Here is a 20,366-nt window from a genome sequence, read left to right as displayed (position 1 = left end):
CGTTGTTTATGATCTATCACATCGTGGGTTCGTTGTTTATGTTTCTATCACATCGTGGGTTCGTTGTTTATGTTTCTATCACATCGTGGGTTCGTTGTTTATGTTTCTATCACATCGTGGGTTCGTTGTTTATGTTTCTATCAGATCGTGGGTTCCTTGTTTATGCTTCTATCACATCGTGGGTTCGTTGTTTATGCTTCTATCACATCGTGGGTTCGTTGTTTATGCTTCTATCACATCGTGGGTTCGTTGTTTATGCTTCTATCACATCGTGGGTTCCTTGTTTATGCTTCTATCACATCGTGGGTTCGTTGTTTATGCTTCTATCACATCGTGGGTTCGTTGTTTATGCTTCTATCACATCGTGGGTTCGTTGTTTATGTTTCTAACTTATCGTGGGTTCGTTGTTTATGTTTCTATCACATCGTGGGTTCGTTGTTTATGTTTCTAACTTATCGTGGGTTCGTTGTTTATGTTTCTATCACATCGTGGGTTCGTTGTTTATGTTTCTATCACATCGTGGGTTCGTTGTTTATGTTTCTAACTTATCGTGGGTTCGTTGTTTATGTTTCTATCACATCGTGGGTTCGTTGTTTATGTTTCTATCACATCGTGGGTTCGTTGTTTATGTTTCTATCACATCGTGGGTTCGTTGTTTATGTTTCTATCACATCGTGGGTTCGTTGTTTATGTTTCTATCACATCGTGGGTTCGTTGTTTATGTTTCTATCACATCGTGGGTTCGTTGTTTATGTTTCTAACTTATCGTGGGTTCGTTGTTTATGTTTCTATCACATCGTGGGTTCGTTGTTTATGTTTCTATCACATCGTGGGTTCGTTGTTTATGCTTCTATCACATCGTGGGTTCGTTGTTTATGTTTCTATCACATCGTGGTGTGGCAGCTGCCAATTCTCTGGTGTTTGCTGTTGTTTCCCTTTTCCCTGGTGTTTTTCTGGTTGAGTTGCTGAGTGATTAGAGGGTTATTCAGTTCACCTGTTGCGCAGGGTGTGGGGACTGGCTCTTAAATGATAATTGAGAGCAGCTTGGTGCATTCCCCTCTTGGCCAATCAGGGGGTAACGACGCCCTTTCTGTAGGGCTTAAAAGAGGAGGGAAACTGCACACCCAGTGTCATTCTGATCTCTCCTTCACTCAATGCAACATGTATTATCAGCTTTACCAGAAACTCTGGTCTGTTTTGGGCCCTTTTGGGATTCTGTGATCTTTGTGTTTTGTTTGTTGAGAGTGTTGACTCCTAGTTGGGGAAACAAGTTAAGTGCCAACCAATTGGGTTACCTGCACTGGGACGTTTAGGTACTATTTGTGCAGCGATCTGGCTTGCCTTACTATAGCCTAACGCCTGCAGGCTGTATTTTTGTATTCTATTCATTTGTTGATTTTCAATGAAACCCTTTATACCCATTTCTTTTAGTGTATTTTATTTGGGAAAACTTTAAAGGAGGGTAAAGGGAAAACCACAAACCAATATTTCAGTTTCCTTAATTGTTTGTTAATATAGAGGCATTTGTTCATTATTATTATTAAGAAGGCATTTTATTTTATATTATTATGTGGATGGGAACTGTTTTTCAGTCTTCTGACTGAACAACTAAAGTCTGGGGAACTCAGTACCGCCATAGTGGGTTCGTTGTTTATGTTTCTAACTCATCGTGGGTTCGTTGTTTATGTTTCTATCACATCGTGGGTTCGTTGTTTATGTTTCTATCACATCGTGGGTTCGTTGTTTATGTTTCTAACTCATCGTGGGTTCGTTGTTTATGTTTCTATCACATCGTGGGTTCGTTGTTTATGTTTCTATCACATTGTGGGTTCGTTGTTTATGCTTCTATCACATCGTGGGTTCGTTGTTTATGCTTCTAACTCATCGTGGGTTCGTTGTTTATGTTTCTATCACATCGTGGGTTCGTTGTTTATGCTTCTATCACATCGTGGGTTCGTTGTTTATGCTTCTATCACATCGTGGGTTCGTTGTTTATGCTTCTATCACATCGTGGGTTCGTTGTTTATGCTTCTATCACATCGTGGGTTCGTTGTTTATGCTTCTAACTCATCGTGGGTTCGTTGTTTATGTTTCTATCACATCGTGGGTTCGTTGTTTATGTTTCTATCACATCGTGGGTTCGTTGTTTATGCTTCTAACTCATCGTGGGTTCGTTGTTTATGCTTCTATCACATCGTGGGTTCGTTGTTTATGCTTCTATCACATCGTGGGTTCGTTGTTTATGCTTCTAACTCATCGTGGGTTCGTTGTTTATGTTTCTATCACATCGTGGGTTCGTTGTTTATGTTTCTATCACATCGTGGGTTCGTTGTTTATGCTTCTATCACATCGTGGGTTCGTTGTTTATGTTTCTATCACATCGTGGGTTCGTTGTTTATGCTTCTATCACATCGTGGGTTCGTTGTTTATGCTTCTATCACATCGTGGGTTCGTTTTTTATGCTTCTATCACATCGTGGGTTCGTTGTTTATGTTTCTAACTCATCGTGGGTTCGTTGTTTATGCTTCTATCACATCGTGGGTTCGTTGTTTATGTTTCTATCACATCGTGGGTTCGTTGTTTATGTTTCTAACTCATCGTGGGTTCGTTGTTTATGTTTCTATCACATCGTGGGTTCGTTGTTTATGTTTCTAACTCATCGTGGGTTCGTTGTTTATGCTTCTATCACACCGTGGGTTCGTTGTTTATGTTTCTAACTCATCGTGGGTTCGTTGTTTATGCTTCTATCACATCGTGGGTTCGTTGTTTATGTTTCTATCACATCGTGGGTTCGTTGTTTATGTTTCTATCACATCGTGGGTTCGTTGTTTATGCTTCTATCACATCGTGGGTTCGTTGTTTATGCTTCTATCACATCGTGGGTTCGTTGTTTATGTTTCTATCACATCGTGGGTTCGTTGTTTATGTTTCTATCACATCGTGGGTTTGTTGTTTATGTTTCTATCACATCGTGGGTTCGTTGTTTATGTTTCTATCACATCGTGGGTTCGTTGTTTATGCTTCTATCACATCGTGGGTTCGTTGTTTATGCTTCCAACTCATCGTGGGTTCGTTGCTTATGCTTCTATCACATCGTGGGTTCGTTGTTTATGCTTCTATCACATCGTGGGTTCGTTGTTTATGCTTCTATCACATCGTGGGTTCGTTGTTTATGCTTCTAACTCATCGTGGGTTCGTTGTTTATGTTTCTATCACATCGTGGGTTCGTTGTTTATGTTTCTATCACATCGTGGGTTCGTTGTTTATGTTTCTAACTCATCGTGGGTTCGTTGTTTATGTTTCTATCACATCGTGGGTTCGTTGTTTATGTTTCTAACTCATCGTGGGTTCGTTGTTTATGCTTCTATCACATCGTGGGTTCGTTGTTTATGCTTCTATCACATCGTGGGTTCGTTGTTTATGTTTCTATCACATCGTGGGTTCGTTGTTTATGTTTCTATCACATCGTGGGTTCGTTGTTTATGCTTCTATCACATCGTGGGTTCGTTGTTTATGCTTCTATCACATCGTGGGTTCGTTGTTTATGTTTCTATCACATCGTGGGTTCGTTGTTTATGTTTCTAACTCATCGTGGGTTCGTTGTTTATGTTTCTATCACATCGTGGGTTCGTTGTTTATGTTTCTAACTCATCGTGGGTTCGTTGTTTATGTTTCTAACTCATCGTGGGTTCGTTGTTTATGCTTCTATCACATCGTGGGTTCGTTGTTTATGCTTCTATCACATCGTGGGTTCGTTGTTTATGTTTCTAACTCATTGTGGGTTCGTTGTTTATGTTTCTAACTCATCGTGGGTTCGTTGTTTATGTTTCTATCACATCGTGGGTTCGTTGTTTATGCTTCTATCACATCGTGGGTTCGTTGTTTATGTTTCTAACTCATCGTGGGTTCGTTGTTTATGTTTCTAACTCATCGTGGGTTCGTTGTTTATGTTTCTATCACATCGTGGGTTCGTTGTTTATGCTTCTATCACATCGTGGGTTCGTTGTTGTGCTTCAACATTTCTTCACAACAAAATATATCGACTTTGAAACAACCTCTGTATTTAAGGCTAAATAAATGTACAGCGTGCCGATGGGAAGAGATGTGGGAAGAGATGTGGGAATGTGGGGTTGCCTTCGAGTGCAGAATGTGGGAATGTGTCTTCACGTTTGCTGATGTTTAAGTCCTGAAGTTGTAGATATTCAGTGTCAGAGTTTAATACTTTTGAAGATGAAAATACGTCTAAAACAGTTTCTGCAAACACAAATGCATGAAATGAAATCTTCAAAGTAGCTTGTGTTCAAAGTGAATCCCTGTCTGTTGCAGGAACCGAGCTGCCGGTCGGTACGTACAGTTTAATAGAAACACCTTTATGAGAGCACTGTTTCACGCTGCTGCAACGTCACACACTAGTTCACTGTTCTTCACTGTGTGTGGTCTAACAGCACAACCAGAACCAGAACCAGAACCAGGACTGCCTGTGTGTGGTCTAACAGCACAACCAGAACCAGAACCAGGACTGCCTGTGTGTGGTCTAACAGCAGAACCAGAACCAGAACCAGAACCAGGACTGCTCGGGGCACACTGTCAGACCCTGCTGCAGTAAAATGAGAGCTTTTCTAAAGGGACTCTGGTGCTCAGAAACACGACCGCTTTAGTCCAAAGGGCCCGTCAGAACCAACACAGAATGAAAGTCCCTCGTAGTAACTTTAACTTTAAACTATAGAACAAGGTGTATCTTTATCTTCTATCTTTCATTGGGATCTCCATTAGCTGAAGCCCTGACCTCATGTTGTGGCTGATCGGTGTATATGTTCTCCATTAAACCGACCCATCTGGAGCTTCTTGTAGTTCAGGTCCGATGTTGTCAGCTTCATCTGGAGCTTCTTGTAGTTCAGGTCCGATGTTGTCAGCTTCATCTGGAGCTTCTGGTAGTTCAGGTCCGATGTTGTCAGCTTCATCTGGAGCTTCTTGTAGTTCAGGTCCGATGTTGTCAGCTTCATCTGGAGCTTCTGGTAGTTCAGGTCCGATGTTGTCAGCTTCATCTGGAGCTTCTTGTAGTTCAGGTCCGATGTTGTCAGCTTCATCTGGAGCTTCTTGTAGTTCAGGTCCGATGTTGTCAGCTTCATCTGGTGCTTCTTGTAGTTCAGGTCCGATGCCGTCAGCTCGTGTCCCTGCATTCATTTTATTACATGCCAAATACAGTAGATGTGAAAAATGCACACTTATTTATATTTTTTACATCAAAATCCCATTTAAGCGTCAAACTTGTTCACTGATCTTGTTGAATTCAAGATGCAGAATATATATATATATATATATATATATATGAATCCCATCCAATCAAACGCCGTCTAACTCAGGGCTCAGCAACCTTTACTATCACGTAAAAAGACCTCCGTCTGGAGCCTCTTAATGAAGGTACGTAACGCAGCCTGTTGAGTCTGATGCAGCGAGGACCAGCGAGGTCCAGACGAGAGGCAGGACACTGAAGAAAGCTCTCAGGACGTCTGGCTGGAAGCTGCTGCTGCTGATATCCAGCAGATCCAGTGTGCTTGTTCTGAAAAGCTCTTTCAATATTACTTGTCTTGTTGTCCAATCTGTCCGCGCACTATTCAATTACTCAAAGACTTTTCTTTTTTTGGGGATTTGGAATCCATAACTATCCTATTGAGCTATTAAGGTTCGGTTAAACTGGAGGATAAGGCGCCGGGCCGGAGACGTGCAGAACATAGAGGCTATGAGACGCATTTTAGTGGACTGAAATGATGACTACTTTTATTCAGTGTATAGGATACATATCTCTGTTACAACTGGAGAATGTAAGAAACATTTCAGGCCGACAGCAATGATGTTAAAAAATAAACGTTATTCATTTCCATATCCACTCACCGGCCACTTTATTAGGTACACCTTGCTAGTACCGGTGGTATCCTCTTTATTAGGTACACCTTGCTAGTACCGGGTGGTATCCACTTTATTAGGTACACCTTGCTAGTACCGGCTGGTATCCACTTTATTAGGTACACCTTGCTAGTACCGGCTGGTATCCACTTTATTAGGTACACCTTGCTAGTACCGGCTGGTATCCACTTTATTAGGTACACCTTGCTAGTACCGGTGGTATCCTCTTTATTAGGTACACCTTGCTAGTACCGGTGGTATCCTCTTTATTAGGTACACCTTGCTTGTACCGGCTGGTATCCACTTTATTAGGTACACCTTGCTAGTACCGGCTGGTATCCACTTTATTAGGTACACCTTGCTAGTACCGGTGGTATCCTCTTTATTAGGTACACCTTGCTAGTACCGGTGGTATCCTCTTTATTAGGTATACCTTGCTAGTACCGGGTGGTCTTCATCTGCTTCCAGGTTGGACGTGTTGTGCGTTCAGAGATGGTATTCTGCATACCTTGGTTGTAACGAGTGGTTATTTGAGTTCCTGTTGCCTTTCTATCATCTCCAACCACTCTGCCCATTCTCCTCTGACCTCTGACATCAACGAGGCATTTCCGTCCACACAACTGCCGCTCACTGGATATGTTCTCTTGTTGGGACCATCCTCTGTAAACCCTAGAGATGGTTGTGCGTGAAAATCCCAGTAGATCAGCAGTTTAATACTCAGACCAGCCCGTCTGGCACCAACAACCATGCCACGTTCAAAGTCACTTAAATCCCCTTTCTTCCCCATTCTGATGCTCGGTTTGAACTTCAGCAAGTCGTCTTCACCACGTCTAGATGACGTAATGCATTGAGTTGCTGCCATGTGATTGGATGATTAGCTATTTGTGTTAACAAGCAATTGAACAGGTGTGCCTAATAAAGTGGCCGGTGAGTGTATATTTTTCTGTCAAAGCCACTGGAGAGGCGGGGGGAGTAAAGAGCTGCAGGCTGCAGGCTGCAGGCTGCAGGTTGAAGGCTGCAGGCTGCAGGTTGAAGGCTGCAGGTTGCAGGTTGCAGGTTGAAGGCTGCAGGTTGCAGGTTGCAGGTTGCAGGCTGCAGGTTGCAGGTTGAAGGCTGCAGGTTGCAGGTTGCAGGTTGCTTTCATTCCACAGAATCTTTAAAACTAATTCCACATGTTGTGTTGAACCCGGTTCCACAGACCTAAACTCACTCTGTGTTCCTCTCGTTTCATTGGAAACACCACGAGCACCTCTGCATGTTTTATAAGTGAGTCGTTGTGTAACCTGCAGCTGGAGGTGGAGGACACACAATGAGCAGGTTTACAGATGATTCGTAGTGTTTCTGTTCCGTGTAAAGCCGATGGATGAGAATCGGTACATTAATAGTTATTGTATCATCACTAGTATTTAATAATATTAACTTCTCCCCCCCCCCCGAACAGGCGTCCCGTCTGCTCCCGGTAAGGTCGTCGCCACCAGGAACACCAAGTCGTCTGTGTTTGTTCAGTGGGAGGCTCCCAAACTGCTGAAGAACCTGATGGGGTACTACATCGACGGACGCATCGCCGGATCCAAGGAGTGGTTCCCCTGCAACCACAAACCCTTCAAACACACCAGGTCAGTGCTCAGGACCCACACAGTCCTGCTGACCTTAGAATAATATTCTCATAATATTAGGTCTTTTTTTCTCATAATATTACGACTGTATTCTCATAATATTACGACTTTATCCAGGGTATCCTCGTTATCTGGCTTAACTAACTAACAACCGCGATACCGCTAAACGGTTATCACACAGAAGTCTACTATCAGCAGAGCGGCATATTTTACAAACAAGGAGCAAACTATAATGTTAGACAAATACGGAAAAGTTAAACTTTTAAATATTACGACTTTATTCTCATAATATTACGACTTTATTCTCATAATATTACGACTTTATTCTCATAATATTACGACTTTATTCTCATAATATTACGACTTTATTCTCATAATATTACGACTTTATTCTCATAATATTACGACTTCATTCTCATAATATTACGACTTCATTCTCATAATATTACGACTTCATTCTCATAATATTACGACTTTATTCTCATAATATTACGACTTTATTCTCATAATATTACGACTTTATTCTCATAATATTACGACTTTATTCTCATAATATTACGACTTTATTCTCATAATATTACGACTTCATTCTCATAATATTACGACTTCATTCTCATAATATTGTGACTTTATTCTCATAATATTATGACTTCATTCTCATAATATTATGACTTTATTCTCATAATATTGTGACTTTATTCTCATAATATTATGACTTTATTCTCATAATATTGTGACTGTATTCTCATAATATTGTGACTTTATTCTCATAATATTATGACTTTATTCTCATAATATTGTGACTGTATTCTCATAATATTGTGACTTTATTCTCATGATATTATGACTTTATTCTCATAATATTGTGACTGTATTCTCATGATATTATTACTTTATTCTCATAATATTATGACTTTATTCTCATAATATTGTGACTGTATTCTCATAATATTGTGACTTTATTCTCATGATATTATTACTTTATTCTCATAATATTATGTCTTTTTCTCTCTTAAACTTCTGACTTTATTCATAGATTATTCGAGATTTTTTTATTCTTGAAATCTCTGGTTTATATATTTGTTCCTCGATGTGGCCCTGATACTCGTCGTACTATAATGATCTATTTGACTCACCTATAATATGTATTAAGATACAATAATTACATAGAGATATCATATGCAGGCACTAAAAGATCATCATGATGAGCAACTTTGAAAAGTCTGTAATTCTAATAGTAAACTCTGAAACTCTAGTAAACTGTGTGTTTCAGGTTTGTGGTCCACGGTCTGATCCCAGGAGAGAGCTACACGTTCCGCGTCCAGGCCGTCAACGTGTACGGCCTCAGCGAGGAGTCTCAGGAGTCGTCTCCCATCGCCGTGGAGCCAGCCCTCGGTAACAGCAACCTCTCCTTCACCATACACCCATACACTCTGTTTCCATACAGGAGACCTGCAGCTAAAGATGCTCTAACATGATGATAACGGTTGCACAGAAGACGTCGGGTGTAAATTAAAAACTGCAGTTTCAAAAGGAACAGAAGTGAATATTGGTGACCTGAAAAGGTGAAACGTTCAAAGTTTATGTTCATTTCATTATTCTATCCAGGCGGGGGAGAGGATTATGGTATGTATGAAATAGTTGATTTCCTCCCACCTGACTCACCCACTTTGTGCACTTTCACTTTCACTTTCACTTTGTGCTTTAATCACAGGACTGCATATCTCCAGTGTCACCGCTCACAGCAGTAACAAAACGCACTGCCAGAAATATCCCAAAAAAACACATAAAACTACTCTATATTGTTATTGTTATTATTATTATTATTATTATTATTATTATCCATACAGTTATTCTGAAATCTTTCTGCTAGATGTGTTTTCCGGGAGTACTTGTTCTAAGTCTGTAGAAAGGTTCCGGTTGAGTGTCTGATATTAAACGTGATGTATTTGATGTGATCCAGCGACTCCCAGCGCTCCCTCCGGCATCACCATGCTGAGCTGCGACGGCTCCTCCATGACCTTGGCCTGGAAGAAACCCAAACACTGCGGCGGCTCCAAGGTCAGCGCCTACTACATCGACAAGAGAGACGCCGACTCTCTGGCGTGGAAGGAGGTCAACCTGGCGGCCGTCACGGAGAGAATCTGCACCGTGAGTGGCGTCAGTCAGACACTAAATCATCACGCAGGAATATCAGTGATATAATGCACCTTTGTGTTGAGTCATCAGAGATGAAGAAGCGTCCGTCACATACGATGAGAGTCTCTCTGTGTGTCTTCAGGTCGACAGTCTGACGGAGGGAGTCTTCTACGAGTTCACGGTCCAGGCCGCTAACATGGCCGGCGTCGGCGTGCCCTCGGCTCCCAGCGCCCCGATGAAGTGTGAAGCTTGGACCATGGAAGAGCCAGGTGGGAGATCCATCGCTGCTCCTACAGTAATCTAATACTGACCGCTTCCTGTCCTCCCGTGTCCCACTAGTGAAGGACGAGCGCGTGAACTGGTGCCAGATAGGACGAGTTTTACTTTGACAAAAAGAAAAATACACCAGATCGCTTCTTCTCTCCAACAAATATGACATCAGGAGTCAAGTCAGTCCAAAGATCCAGAAACATATTAACCCTCTGAGACCCATGGGACCGCCGGCGACCCGACATTACTGTCTTTAACCTCCTTAGACCTCCTGACTTCACTGTCTTTAATCTCCTGAGACCTCCTGACTTCACTGTCTTTAACCTCCTAAGACCTCCTGACTTCACTGTCTTTAACCTCCTTAGACCTCCTGACTTCACTGTCTTTAACCTCCTAAGACCTCCTGACTTCACTGTCTTTAACCTCCTAAGACCTCCTGACTTCACTGTCTTTAATCTCCTGAGACCTCCTGACTTCACTGTCTTTAACCTCCTAAGACCTCCTGACTTCACTGTCTTTAACCTCCTTAGACCTCCTGACTTCACTGTCTTTAACCTCCTAAGACCTCCTGACTTCACTGTCTTTAACCTCCTAAGACCTCCTGACTTCACTGTCTTTAATCTCCTGAGACCTCCTGACTTCACTGTCTTTAACCTCCTTAGACCTCCTGACTTCACTGTCTTTAACCTCCTGACTTCACTGTCTTTAATCTCCTTAGACCTCCTGACTTCACTGTCTTTAACCTCCTAAGACCTCCTGACTTCACTGTCTTTAACCTCCTTAGACCTCCTGACTTCACTGTCTTTAACCTCCTAAGACCTCCTGACTTCACTGTCTTTAATCTCCTTAGACCTCCTGACTTCACTGTCTTTAACCTCCTAAGACCTCCTGACTTCACTGTCTTTAACCTCCTTAGACCTCCTGACTTCACTGTCTTTAACCTCCTAAGACCTCCTGACTTCACTGTCTTTAATCTCCTGAGACCTCCTGACTTCACTGTCTTTAACCTCCTTAGACCTCCTGACTTCACTGTCTTTAACCTCCTGACTTCACTGTCTTTAACCTCCTTAGACCTCCTGACTTCACTGTCTTTAACCTCCTGACTTCACTGTCTTTAATCTCCTGAGACCTCCTGACTTCACTGTCTTTAACCTCCTGACTTCACTGTCTTTAACCTCCTAAGACCTCCTGACTTCACTGTCTTTAACCTCCTTAGACCTCCTGACTTCACTGTCTTTAACCTCCTTAGACCTCCTGACTTCACTGTCTTTAACCTCCTGACTTCACTGTCTTTAACCTCCTTAGACCTCCTGACTTCACTGTCTTTAACCTCCTTAGACCTACTGACTTCACTGTCTTTAACCTCCTTAGACCTCCTGACTTCACTGTCTTTAACCTCCTTAGACCTCCTGACTTCACTGTCTTTAACCTCCTTAGACCTCCTGACTTCACTGTCTTTAACCTCCTTAGACCTACTGACTTCACTGTCTTTAACCTCCTTAGACCTCCTGACTTCACTGTCTTTAACCTCCTTAGACCTCCTGACTTCACTGTCTTTAACCTCCTTAGACCTCCTGACTTCACTGTCTTTAACCTCCTTAGACCTCCTGACTTCACTGTCTTTAACCTCCTAAGACCTCCTGACTTCACTGTCTTTAACCTCCTTAGACCTACTGACTTCACTGTCTTTAACCTCCTGACTTCACTGTCTTTAACCTCCTGACTTCACTGTCTTTCAGAGGCTGTAGCAGGTTCAGTTTTAGAGGTAGAGTGAGGTTACAGATAACATGTTGTGGCAGCTGCCAATTCTCTGGTGTTTGCTGTTGTTTCCCTTTTCCCTGGTGTTTTTTTGGTTGAGTTGCTGAGTGATTAGAGGGTTATTCAGTTCACCTGTTGCGCAGGGTGTGGGGACTGGCTCTTAAATGATAGTTGAGAGCAGTTTGGTGCATTCCCCTCTTGGCTTTCTGTAGGGCTTAAAAGAGGAGGGAAACTGCACACCCAGTGTCATTCTGATCTCTCCTTCACTCAATGCAACATGTATTATCAGCTTTAAAAGAAACTCTGGTCTGTTTTGGGCCCTTTTGGGATTCTGTGATCTGTGTGTTTTGTTTGTTGAGAGTGTTGACTCCTAGTTGGGGAAACAAGTTAAGTGCCAACCAATTGGGTTACCTGCACTGGGACGATTAGGTGCTATTTGTGCAGCGATCTGGTTTGCCTTACAATAGCCTAACGCCTGCAGGCTGTATTTTTGTATCCTATTCATTTATTGATTTTCAATGAAACCCTTTATACCCATTTCTTTTAGTGTATTTTATTTGGGAAAACTTTAAAGGAGGGTAAAGGGAAAACCACAAACCAATATTTCAGTTTCCTTAATTGTTTGTTAATATAGAGGCATTTGTTCATTATTATTATTAAGAAGGCATTTTATTTTATATTATTATGTGGATGGGAACTGTTTTTCAGTCTTCTGACTGAACAACTAAAGTCTGGGGAACTCAGTACCGCCACAATATGAAACTAACGAACCTGATGAATCCATCGGTACCAACCAGGTCAGACTAGCTGGTCAAGAAGGAGGTTAAATAACGCTCCAAACTTAGGCTACATTTCAGCGAGAAAAAAACTGTGGTCCAGGGGGTCTTTAGGGGGTCCAGGGGGTTCAGGGGGTCTTAAGGGGGTCCAGGGGGTTTTCAGGGGGTCCAGCGGGTCTTTAGGGGGTTCAGGGGGTCTTTAGGGGGTTCAGGGGGTCTTAAGGGGGTCCAGGGGGTCTTCAGGGGGTCCAGCGGATCTTTAGGGGGTCCAGCGGGTCTTTAGGGGGTGAAGGGGGTCTTTAGGGGGTGAAGGGGGTCTTTAGGGGGTCCAGCGGATCTTTAGGGGGTCCAGGGGGTCTTTAGGGGGTTCAGGGGGTCTTTAGGGGGTTCAGGGGGTCTTCAGGGGGTTCAGGGGGTCTTCAGGGAGTGAAGGGGGTCTTTAGGGAGTGAAGGGGGTCTTTAGGGGGTCCAGCGGATCTTTAGGGGGTTCAGGGGGTCTTTAGGGGGTCCAGCGGGTCTTTAGGGGGTTCAGGGGGTCTTTAGGGGGTTCAGGGGGTCTTTAGGGGGTTCAGGGGGTCTTCAGGGGGTCCAGCGGATCTTTAGGGGGTCCAGCGGGTCTTTAGGGGGTTCAGGGGGTCTTTAGGGGGTCCAGCGGGTCTTTAGGGGGTCTTTAGGGGGTCTTTAGGTGGAGATAGCAGGTCAACAGTAGATGTCACATAGAAGTGGTGAACATCATCTGAAAGCTGGAACCTGAAGATGTGAGATGCTGCTCAGCACTTTTACATAACTGTAGTGTGTAGAACATGATGATAGTATATGATGTCCATCCCCATGCTCTATTAGGTCTCATCAGTTGATATCATTTGGTCCACAGATTTGGTACTAAATTTAACCATTTTATTACCACTGGAGAATTGATAAAAATGATCAATAATCCTCCAGAATACCGCATTAAGACACCAAGACCTCGAGGAACACCATAGAAGAAGACATGCTGGGGTTTGGCATCAAAAACTTTTGACATTTGCAGATTTCTGTATTTTTCAGTGATCGGATGGTGAACAGAAACCCCCTTATTGATCAATCTGCTGATCTGGATCAGGGTGTTAAACACAAAGGTCAATGTTTAACCTGAATCACGACCACAGACTGCAGACAGAACTGCAGGCCGACGGCTCCTCCCTTTGGTCCTGCTCATGTGGTATTTAATCTTCCCTCCAGGTCCAGCCTACGACCTGAGCTTCAGCGAGGTCCGGAGTCAGTCCCTGGTCCTCCTGTGGAAGGCTCCGGTCTACATCGGAGGCGCTGCCGTCACTGGATATTTGGTGGACATGGCTAAGAAGGGCTCGTCAGAGTTCGTTACTCTGACTCAGGAGGCCGTGAGCCACCGTTACCTGCAGGTAGGACACCGACACCGACGCCGACGCCAACCAGCCGACTAGACGCTACGCTGCTACTTATTAAACGTGGCGTTCATTAGACACCTCAAAGCTCTGTTCAGCAGTTTAATCCCAGGAAAAAACTCCCTTCATGTCTTTGTATGAATATGCAAATTAATCTGACTGAAACTGAAACTGACCGGATGACCAACATGTCGGCTCGTACTCACTGCGTCCCCACGGTAACTGGATGGAACAGCATCGGCCTTATAACAGTGGTCTGGATACTAAATTCTGGAAACGACCTACTGCAGACCTGAGTTCTCTCCGTTAGTTTGGCTGAGACGTTAAACTGGTCCCATCTGTCTCTGATCTCAGGTCCTTTGGTTTAAAACATGAAGGCTCACCATTTCTCCTTCTGCAACTTTGCAACAGAACTCGTCTCGTTTTGAAAATAGTCAAACATATCTTGTGAAATACCGATCTGTAGCTCCACCTGGCTTCTCCTCTGATACCCCTCGCTCCGCCGCAGCGCTACGCTGATGATGTGGTTCTCTAGGTCAGTGACGTATGAACCCCAGTCTGTCTGACTCCGTGGTTCTGAGACGCTCGTTGTTGGTACTCTGCCGTTGATCATGATGAGTCTTGTAGCGTATAAAAACCACCGTATCGACGCGTTGCCAAGGTTCTAAAGTTGAGTGTTTAAGCTGTTTGGCCCTGAGATCCCGTTCACAGACGTTTTTACAGCAGTCAAATGTCAAAGACTTTATTGATTCTTTATTATTGAAAGTTTGATTTATAACGTTTTCATCTATAACAGTCATCCTGACTGTTGATGTAAAGGTGTTTCCATGGTTACCTGCAGGTGAGCGGTCTGCAGGAAGGTGAAACCTACGTGTTCAGAGTTCGTTCTGTCAACGCTGTAGGAGTCGGGAAACCTTCCCAGCTGTCTGAGCCGGTCTGTGCCAGAGCTCTTCCAGGTAACAACAACTACTTCTACTATGTCTACTTCTACTACGTCTACTTCTACTACGTCTACTTCTACGACGTCTACTTCTACTACGTCTACTTCTACTATGTCTACTTCTACTACGTCTACTTCTACTACGTCTACTTCTACTCCGTCTACTTCTACGACGTCTACTTCTACTACGTCTACTTCTACGACGTCTACTTCTACGACGTCTACTTCTACTACGTCTACTTCTACTATGTCTACTTCTACTACGTCTACTTCTACTACGTCTACTTCTACTCCGTCTACTTCTACGACGTCTACTTCTACTACGTCTACTTCTACTCCGTCTACTTCTACGACGTCTACTTCTACGACGTCTACTTCTACTACGTCTACTTCTACTACGTCTACTTCTACTACCTCTACTTCTACTACGTCTACTTCTACTACGTCTACTTCTACTATTTACTTCTACTATGTCTACTTCTACTCCGTCTACTTCTACTACGTCTACTTCTACTACGTCTACTTCTACTACCTCTACTTCTACTACGTCTACTTCTACTACGTCTACTTCTACTACGTCTACTTCTACTACGTCTACTTCTACTACCTCTACTTCTACTACGTCTACTTCTACTACGTCTACTTCTACTACGTCTACTTCTACTACCTCTACTTCTACTACGTCTACTTCTACTACGTCTACTACCTCTACTTCTACTACGTCTACTTCTACTACGTCTACTTCTACTACGTCTACTTCTACTACTTCTACTACGTCTACTTCTACTACGTCTACTTCTACTCCGTCTACTTCTACTATGTCTACTTCTACTACGTCTACTTCTATTACGTCTACTTCTACTACGTCTACTTCTACTACGTCTACTTCTACTACGTCTACTTCTACTACCTCTACTTCTACTACGTCTACTTCTACTATGTCTACTTCTACTACGTCTACTTCTACTACGTCTACTTCTACTATGTCTACTTCTACTACCTCTACTTCTACTACGTCTACTTCTACTCCGTCTACTTCTACTATGTCTACTTCTACTATGTCTACTTCTACTACCTCTACTTCTACTACCTCTACTTCTACTACGTCTACTTCTACTACCTCTACTTCTACTATGTCTACTTCTACTACGTCTACTTCTACTACGTCTACTTCTACTACGTCTACTTCTACTCCGTCTACTTCTACTATGTCTACTTCTACTATGTCTACTTCTACTACCTCTACTTCTACTACGTCTACTTCTACTACCTCTACTTCTACTATGTCTACTTCTACTACGTCTACTTCTACTCCGTCTACTTCTACTATGTCTACTTCTACTACGTCTACTTCTACTACCTCTACTTCTACTACGTCTACTTCTACTCCGTCTACTTCTACTATGTCTACTTCTACTATGTCTACTTCTACTACCTCTACTTCTACTACGTCTACTTCTACTACCTCTACTTCTACTATGTCTACTTCTACTACGTCTACTTCTACTCCGTCTACTTCTACTATGTCTACTTCTACTATGTCTACTTCTACTATGTCTACTTCTACTACCTCTACTTCTACTACGTCTACTTCTACTACCTCTACTTCTACTATGTCTACTTCTACTATGTCTACTTCTACTACCTCTACTTCTACTACCTCTACTTCTACTATGTCTACTTCTACTACGTCTACTTCTACTACCTCTACTTCTACTATGTCTACTTCTACTATGTCTACTTCTACTACCTCTACTTCTACTATGTCTACTTCTACTATGTCTACTTCTACTACGTCTACTTCTACTACCTCTACTTCTACTATGTCTACTTCTACTACGTCTACTTCTACTCCGTCTACTTCTACTATGTCTACTTCTACTATGTCTACTTCTACTATGTCTACTTCTACTACCTCTACTTCTACTACGTCTACTTCTACTACCTCTACTTCTACTATGTCTACTTCTACTATGTCTACTTCTACTACCTCTACTTCTACTACGTCTACTTCTACTACCTCTACTTCTACTATGTCTACTTCTACTACGTCTACTTCTACTCCGTCTACTTCTACTATGTCTACTTCTACTATGTCTACTTCTACTATGTCTACTTCTACTATGTCTACTTCTACTATGTCTACTTCTACTATGTCTACTTCTACTACCTCTACTTCTACTACCTCTACTTCTACTACGTCTACTTCTACTCCGTCTACTTCTACTATGTCTACTTCTACTCCGTCTACTTCTACTACCTCTACTTCTACTATGTCTACTTCTACTACGTCTACTTCTACTACCTCTACTTCTACTATGTCTACTTCTACTACGTCTACTTCTACTCCGTCTACTTCTACTATGTCTACTTCTACTATGTCTACTTCTACTATGTCTACTTCTACTATGTCTACTTCTACTACGTCTACTTCTACTACGTCTACTTCTACTATGTCTACTTCTACTACCTCTACTTCTACTACCTCTACTTCTACTACGTCTACTTCTACTCCGTCTACTTCTACTATGTCTACTTCTACTCCGTCTACTTCTACTACCTCTACTTCTACTATGTCTACTTCTACTACGTCTACTTCTACTACCTCTACTTCTACTACCTCTACTTCTACTATGTCTACTTCTACTATGTCTACTTCTACTATGTCTACTTCTACTATGTCTACTTCTACTATGTCTACTTCTACTATGTCTACTTCTACTACCTCTACTTCTACTACCTCTACTTCTACTACGTCTACTTCTACTCCGTCTACTTCTACTATGTCTACTTCTACTCCGTCTACTTCTACTACCTCTACTTCTACTATGTCTACTTCTACTACGTCTACTTTTACTACCTCTACTTCTACTATGTCTACTTCTACTCCGTCTACTTCTACTATGTCTACTTCTACTACTTCTACTTCTACTACCTCTACTTCTACTACCTCTACTTCTACTATGTCTACTTCTACTATGTCTACTTCTACTATGTCTACTTCTACTACGTCTACTTCTACTCCGTCTACTTCTACTATGTCTACTTCTACTCCGTCTACTTCTACTACCTCTACTTCTACTACCTCTACTTCTACTACGTCTACTTCTACTCCGTCTACTTCTACTATGTCTACTTCTACTATGTCTACTTCTACTACGTCTACTTCTACTACCTCTACTTCTACTATGTCTACTTCTACTATGTCTACTTCTACTACGTCTACTTCTACTCCGTCTACTTCTACTATGTCTACTTCTACTACGTCTACTTCTACTACCTCTACTTCTACTATGTCTACTTCTACTATGTCTACTTCTACTACCTCTACTTCTACTACGTCTACTTCTACTACCTCTACTTCTACTATGTCTACTTCTACTACGTCTACTTCTACTCCGTCTACTTCTACTATGTCTACTTCTACTATGTCTACTTCTACTATGTCTACTTCTACTATGTCTACTTCTACTATGTCTACTTCTACTATGTCTACTTCTACTACGTCTACTTCTACTCCGTCTACTTCTACTATGTCTACTTCTACTACCTCTACTTCTACTACCTCTACTTCTACTATGTCTACTTCTACTACGTCTACTTCTACTCCGTCTACTTCTACTATGTCTACTTCTACTACGTCTACTTCTACTACCTCTACTTCTACTCCGTCTACTTCTACTATGTCTACTTCTACTCCGTCTACTTCTACTATGTCTACTTCTACTCCGTCTACTTCTACTATGTCTACTTCTACTCCGTCTACTTCTACTATGTCTACTTCTACTCCGTCTACTTCTACTATGTCTACTTCTACTCCGTCTACTTCTACTACGTCTACTTCTACTACGTCTACTTCTACTACGTCTACTTCTACTACCTCTACTTCTACTATGTCTACTTCTACTCCGTCTACTTCTACTACCTCTACTTCTACTCCGTCTACTTCTACTATGTCTACTTCTACTCCGTCTACTTCTACTATGTCTACTTCTACTCCGTCTACTTCTACTACGTCTACTTCTACTACCTCTACTTCTACTATGTCTACTTCTACTATGTCTACTTCTACTACGTCTACTTCTACTCCGTCTACTTCTACTATGTCTACTTCTACTACGTCTACTTCTACTACCTCTACTTCTACTATGTCTACTTCTACTATGTCTACTTCTACTACCTCTACTTCTACTACGTCTACTTCTACTACCTCTACTTCTACTATGTCTACTTCTACTACGTCTACTTCTACTCCGTCTACTTCTACTATGTCTACTTCTACTATGTCTACTTCTACTATGTCTACTTCTACTATGTCTACTTCTACTACGTCTACTTCTACTATGTCTACTTCTACTATGTCTACTTCTACTATGTCTACTTCTACTATGTCTACTTCTACTATGTCTACTTCTACTACGTCTACTTCTACTATGTCTACTTCTACTACCTCTACTTCTACTATGTCTACTTCTACTACGTCTACTTTTACTACCTCTACTTCTACTATGTCTACTTCTACTCCGTCTACTTCTACTATGTCTACTTCTACTCCCTCTACTTCTACTATGTCTACTTCTACTACGTCTACTTCTACTACCTCTACTTCTACTATGTCTACTTCTACTATGTCTACTTCTACTACCTCTACTTCTACTATGTCTACTTCTACTATGTCTACTTCTACTACGTCTACTTCTACTACCTCTACTTCTACTATGTCTACTTCTACTACGTCTACTTCTACTCCGTCTACTTCTACTATGTCTACTTCTACTACGTCTACTTCTACTACCTCTACTTCTACTATGTCTACTTCTACTATGTCTACTTCTACTATGTCTACTTCTACTATGTCTACTTCTACTATGTCTACTTCTACTATGTCTACTTCTACTACGTCTACTTCTACTCCGTCTACTTCTACTATGTCTACTTCTACTACCTCTACTTCTACTACCTCTACTTCTACTACGTCTACTTCTACTATGTCTACTTCTACTATGTCTACTTCTACTATGTCTACTTCTACTATGTCTACTTCTACTATGTCTACTTCTACTATGTCTACTTCTACTATGTCTACTTCTACTACCTCTACTTCTACTACCTCTACTTCTACTACGTCTACTTCTACTCCGTCTACTTCTACTATGTCTACTTCTACTCCGTCTACTTCTACTACCTCTACTTCTACTATGTCTACTTCTACTACGTCTACTTTTACTACCTCTACTTCTACTATGTCTACTTCTACTCCGTCTACTTCTACTATGTCTACTTCTACTACCTCTACTTCTACTCCCTCTACTTCTACTACCTCTACTTCTACTATGTCTACTTCTACTACGTCTACTTTTACTACCTCTACTTCTACTATGTCTACTTCTACTATGTCTACTTCTACTATGTCTACTTCTACTACGTCTACTTCTACTCCGTCTACTTCTACTATGTCTACTTCTACTCTGTCTACTTCTACTACCTCTACTTCTACTACCTCTACTTCTACTACCTCTACTTCTACTACGTCTACTTCTACTCTGTCTACTTCTACTAT

At 41.9% G+C, this 20,366-nt stretch overlaps 1 protein-coding gene across 1 annotated transcript in view; it reads left to right on the top strand.

Moving 5' to 3' along the window:
• The window catches only part of myom2a (myomesin 2a), a 44,496-nt gene that overhangs the window by 735 nt on the left and 23,395 nt on the right, over window positions 1-20,366 (top strand). Inside the window, exons 2-9 of the mRNA XM_074627170.1 lie at window positions 4,327-4,344; window positions 7,346-7,520; window positions 8,794-8,915; window positions 9,129-9,146; window positions 9,484-9,671; window positions 9,802-9,928; window positions 13,685-13,863; window positions 14,708-14,822. Of these exons, the coding sequence (XP_074483271.1) occupies window positions 4,327-4,344; window positions 7,346-7,520; window positions 8,794-8,915; window positions 9,129-9,146; window positions 9,484-9,671; window positions 9,802-9,928; window positions 13,685-13,863; window positions 14,708-14,822 (942 nt within the window). The remainder of the gene's footprint in view (window positions 1-4,326; window positions 4,345-7,345; window positions 7,521-8,793; window positions 8,916-9,128; window positions 9,147-9,483; window positions 9,672-9,801; window positions 9,929-13,684; window positions 13,864-14,707; window positions 14,823-20,366) is intronic.

Source organism: Sebastes fasciatus, chromosome 3, assembly GCF_043250625.1.
Source record: "Sebastes fasciatus isolate fSebFas1 chromosome 3, fSebFas1.pri, whole genome shotgun sequence".
NCBI classification, from domain to species: domain Eukaryota; kingdom Metazoa; phylum Chordata; class Actinopteri; order Perciformes; family Sebastidae; genus Sebastes; species Sebastes fasciatus.
Note: the sequence above shows the minus strand (reverse complement) of the source record. Positions and strands in the feature narration are given on the sequence as shown.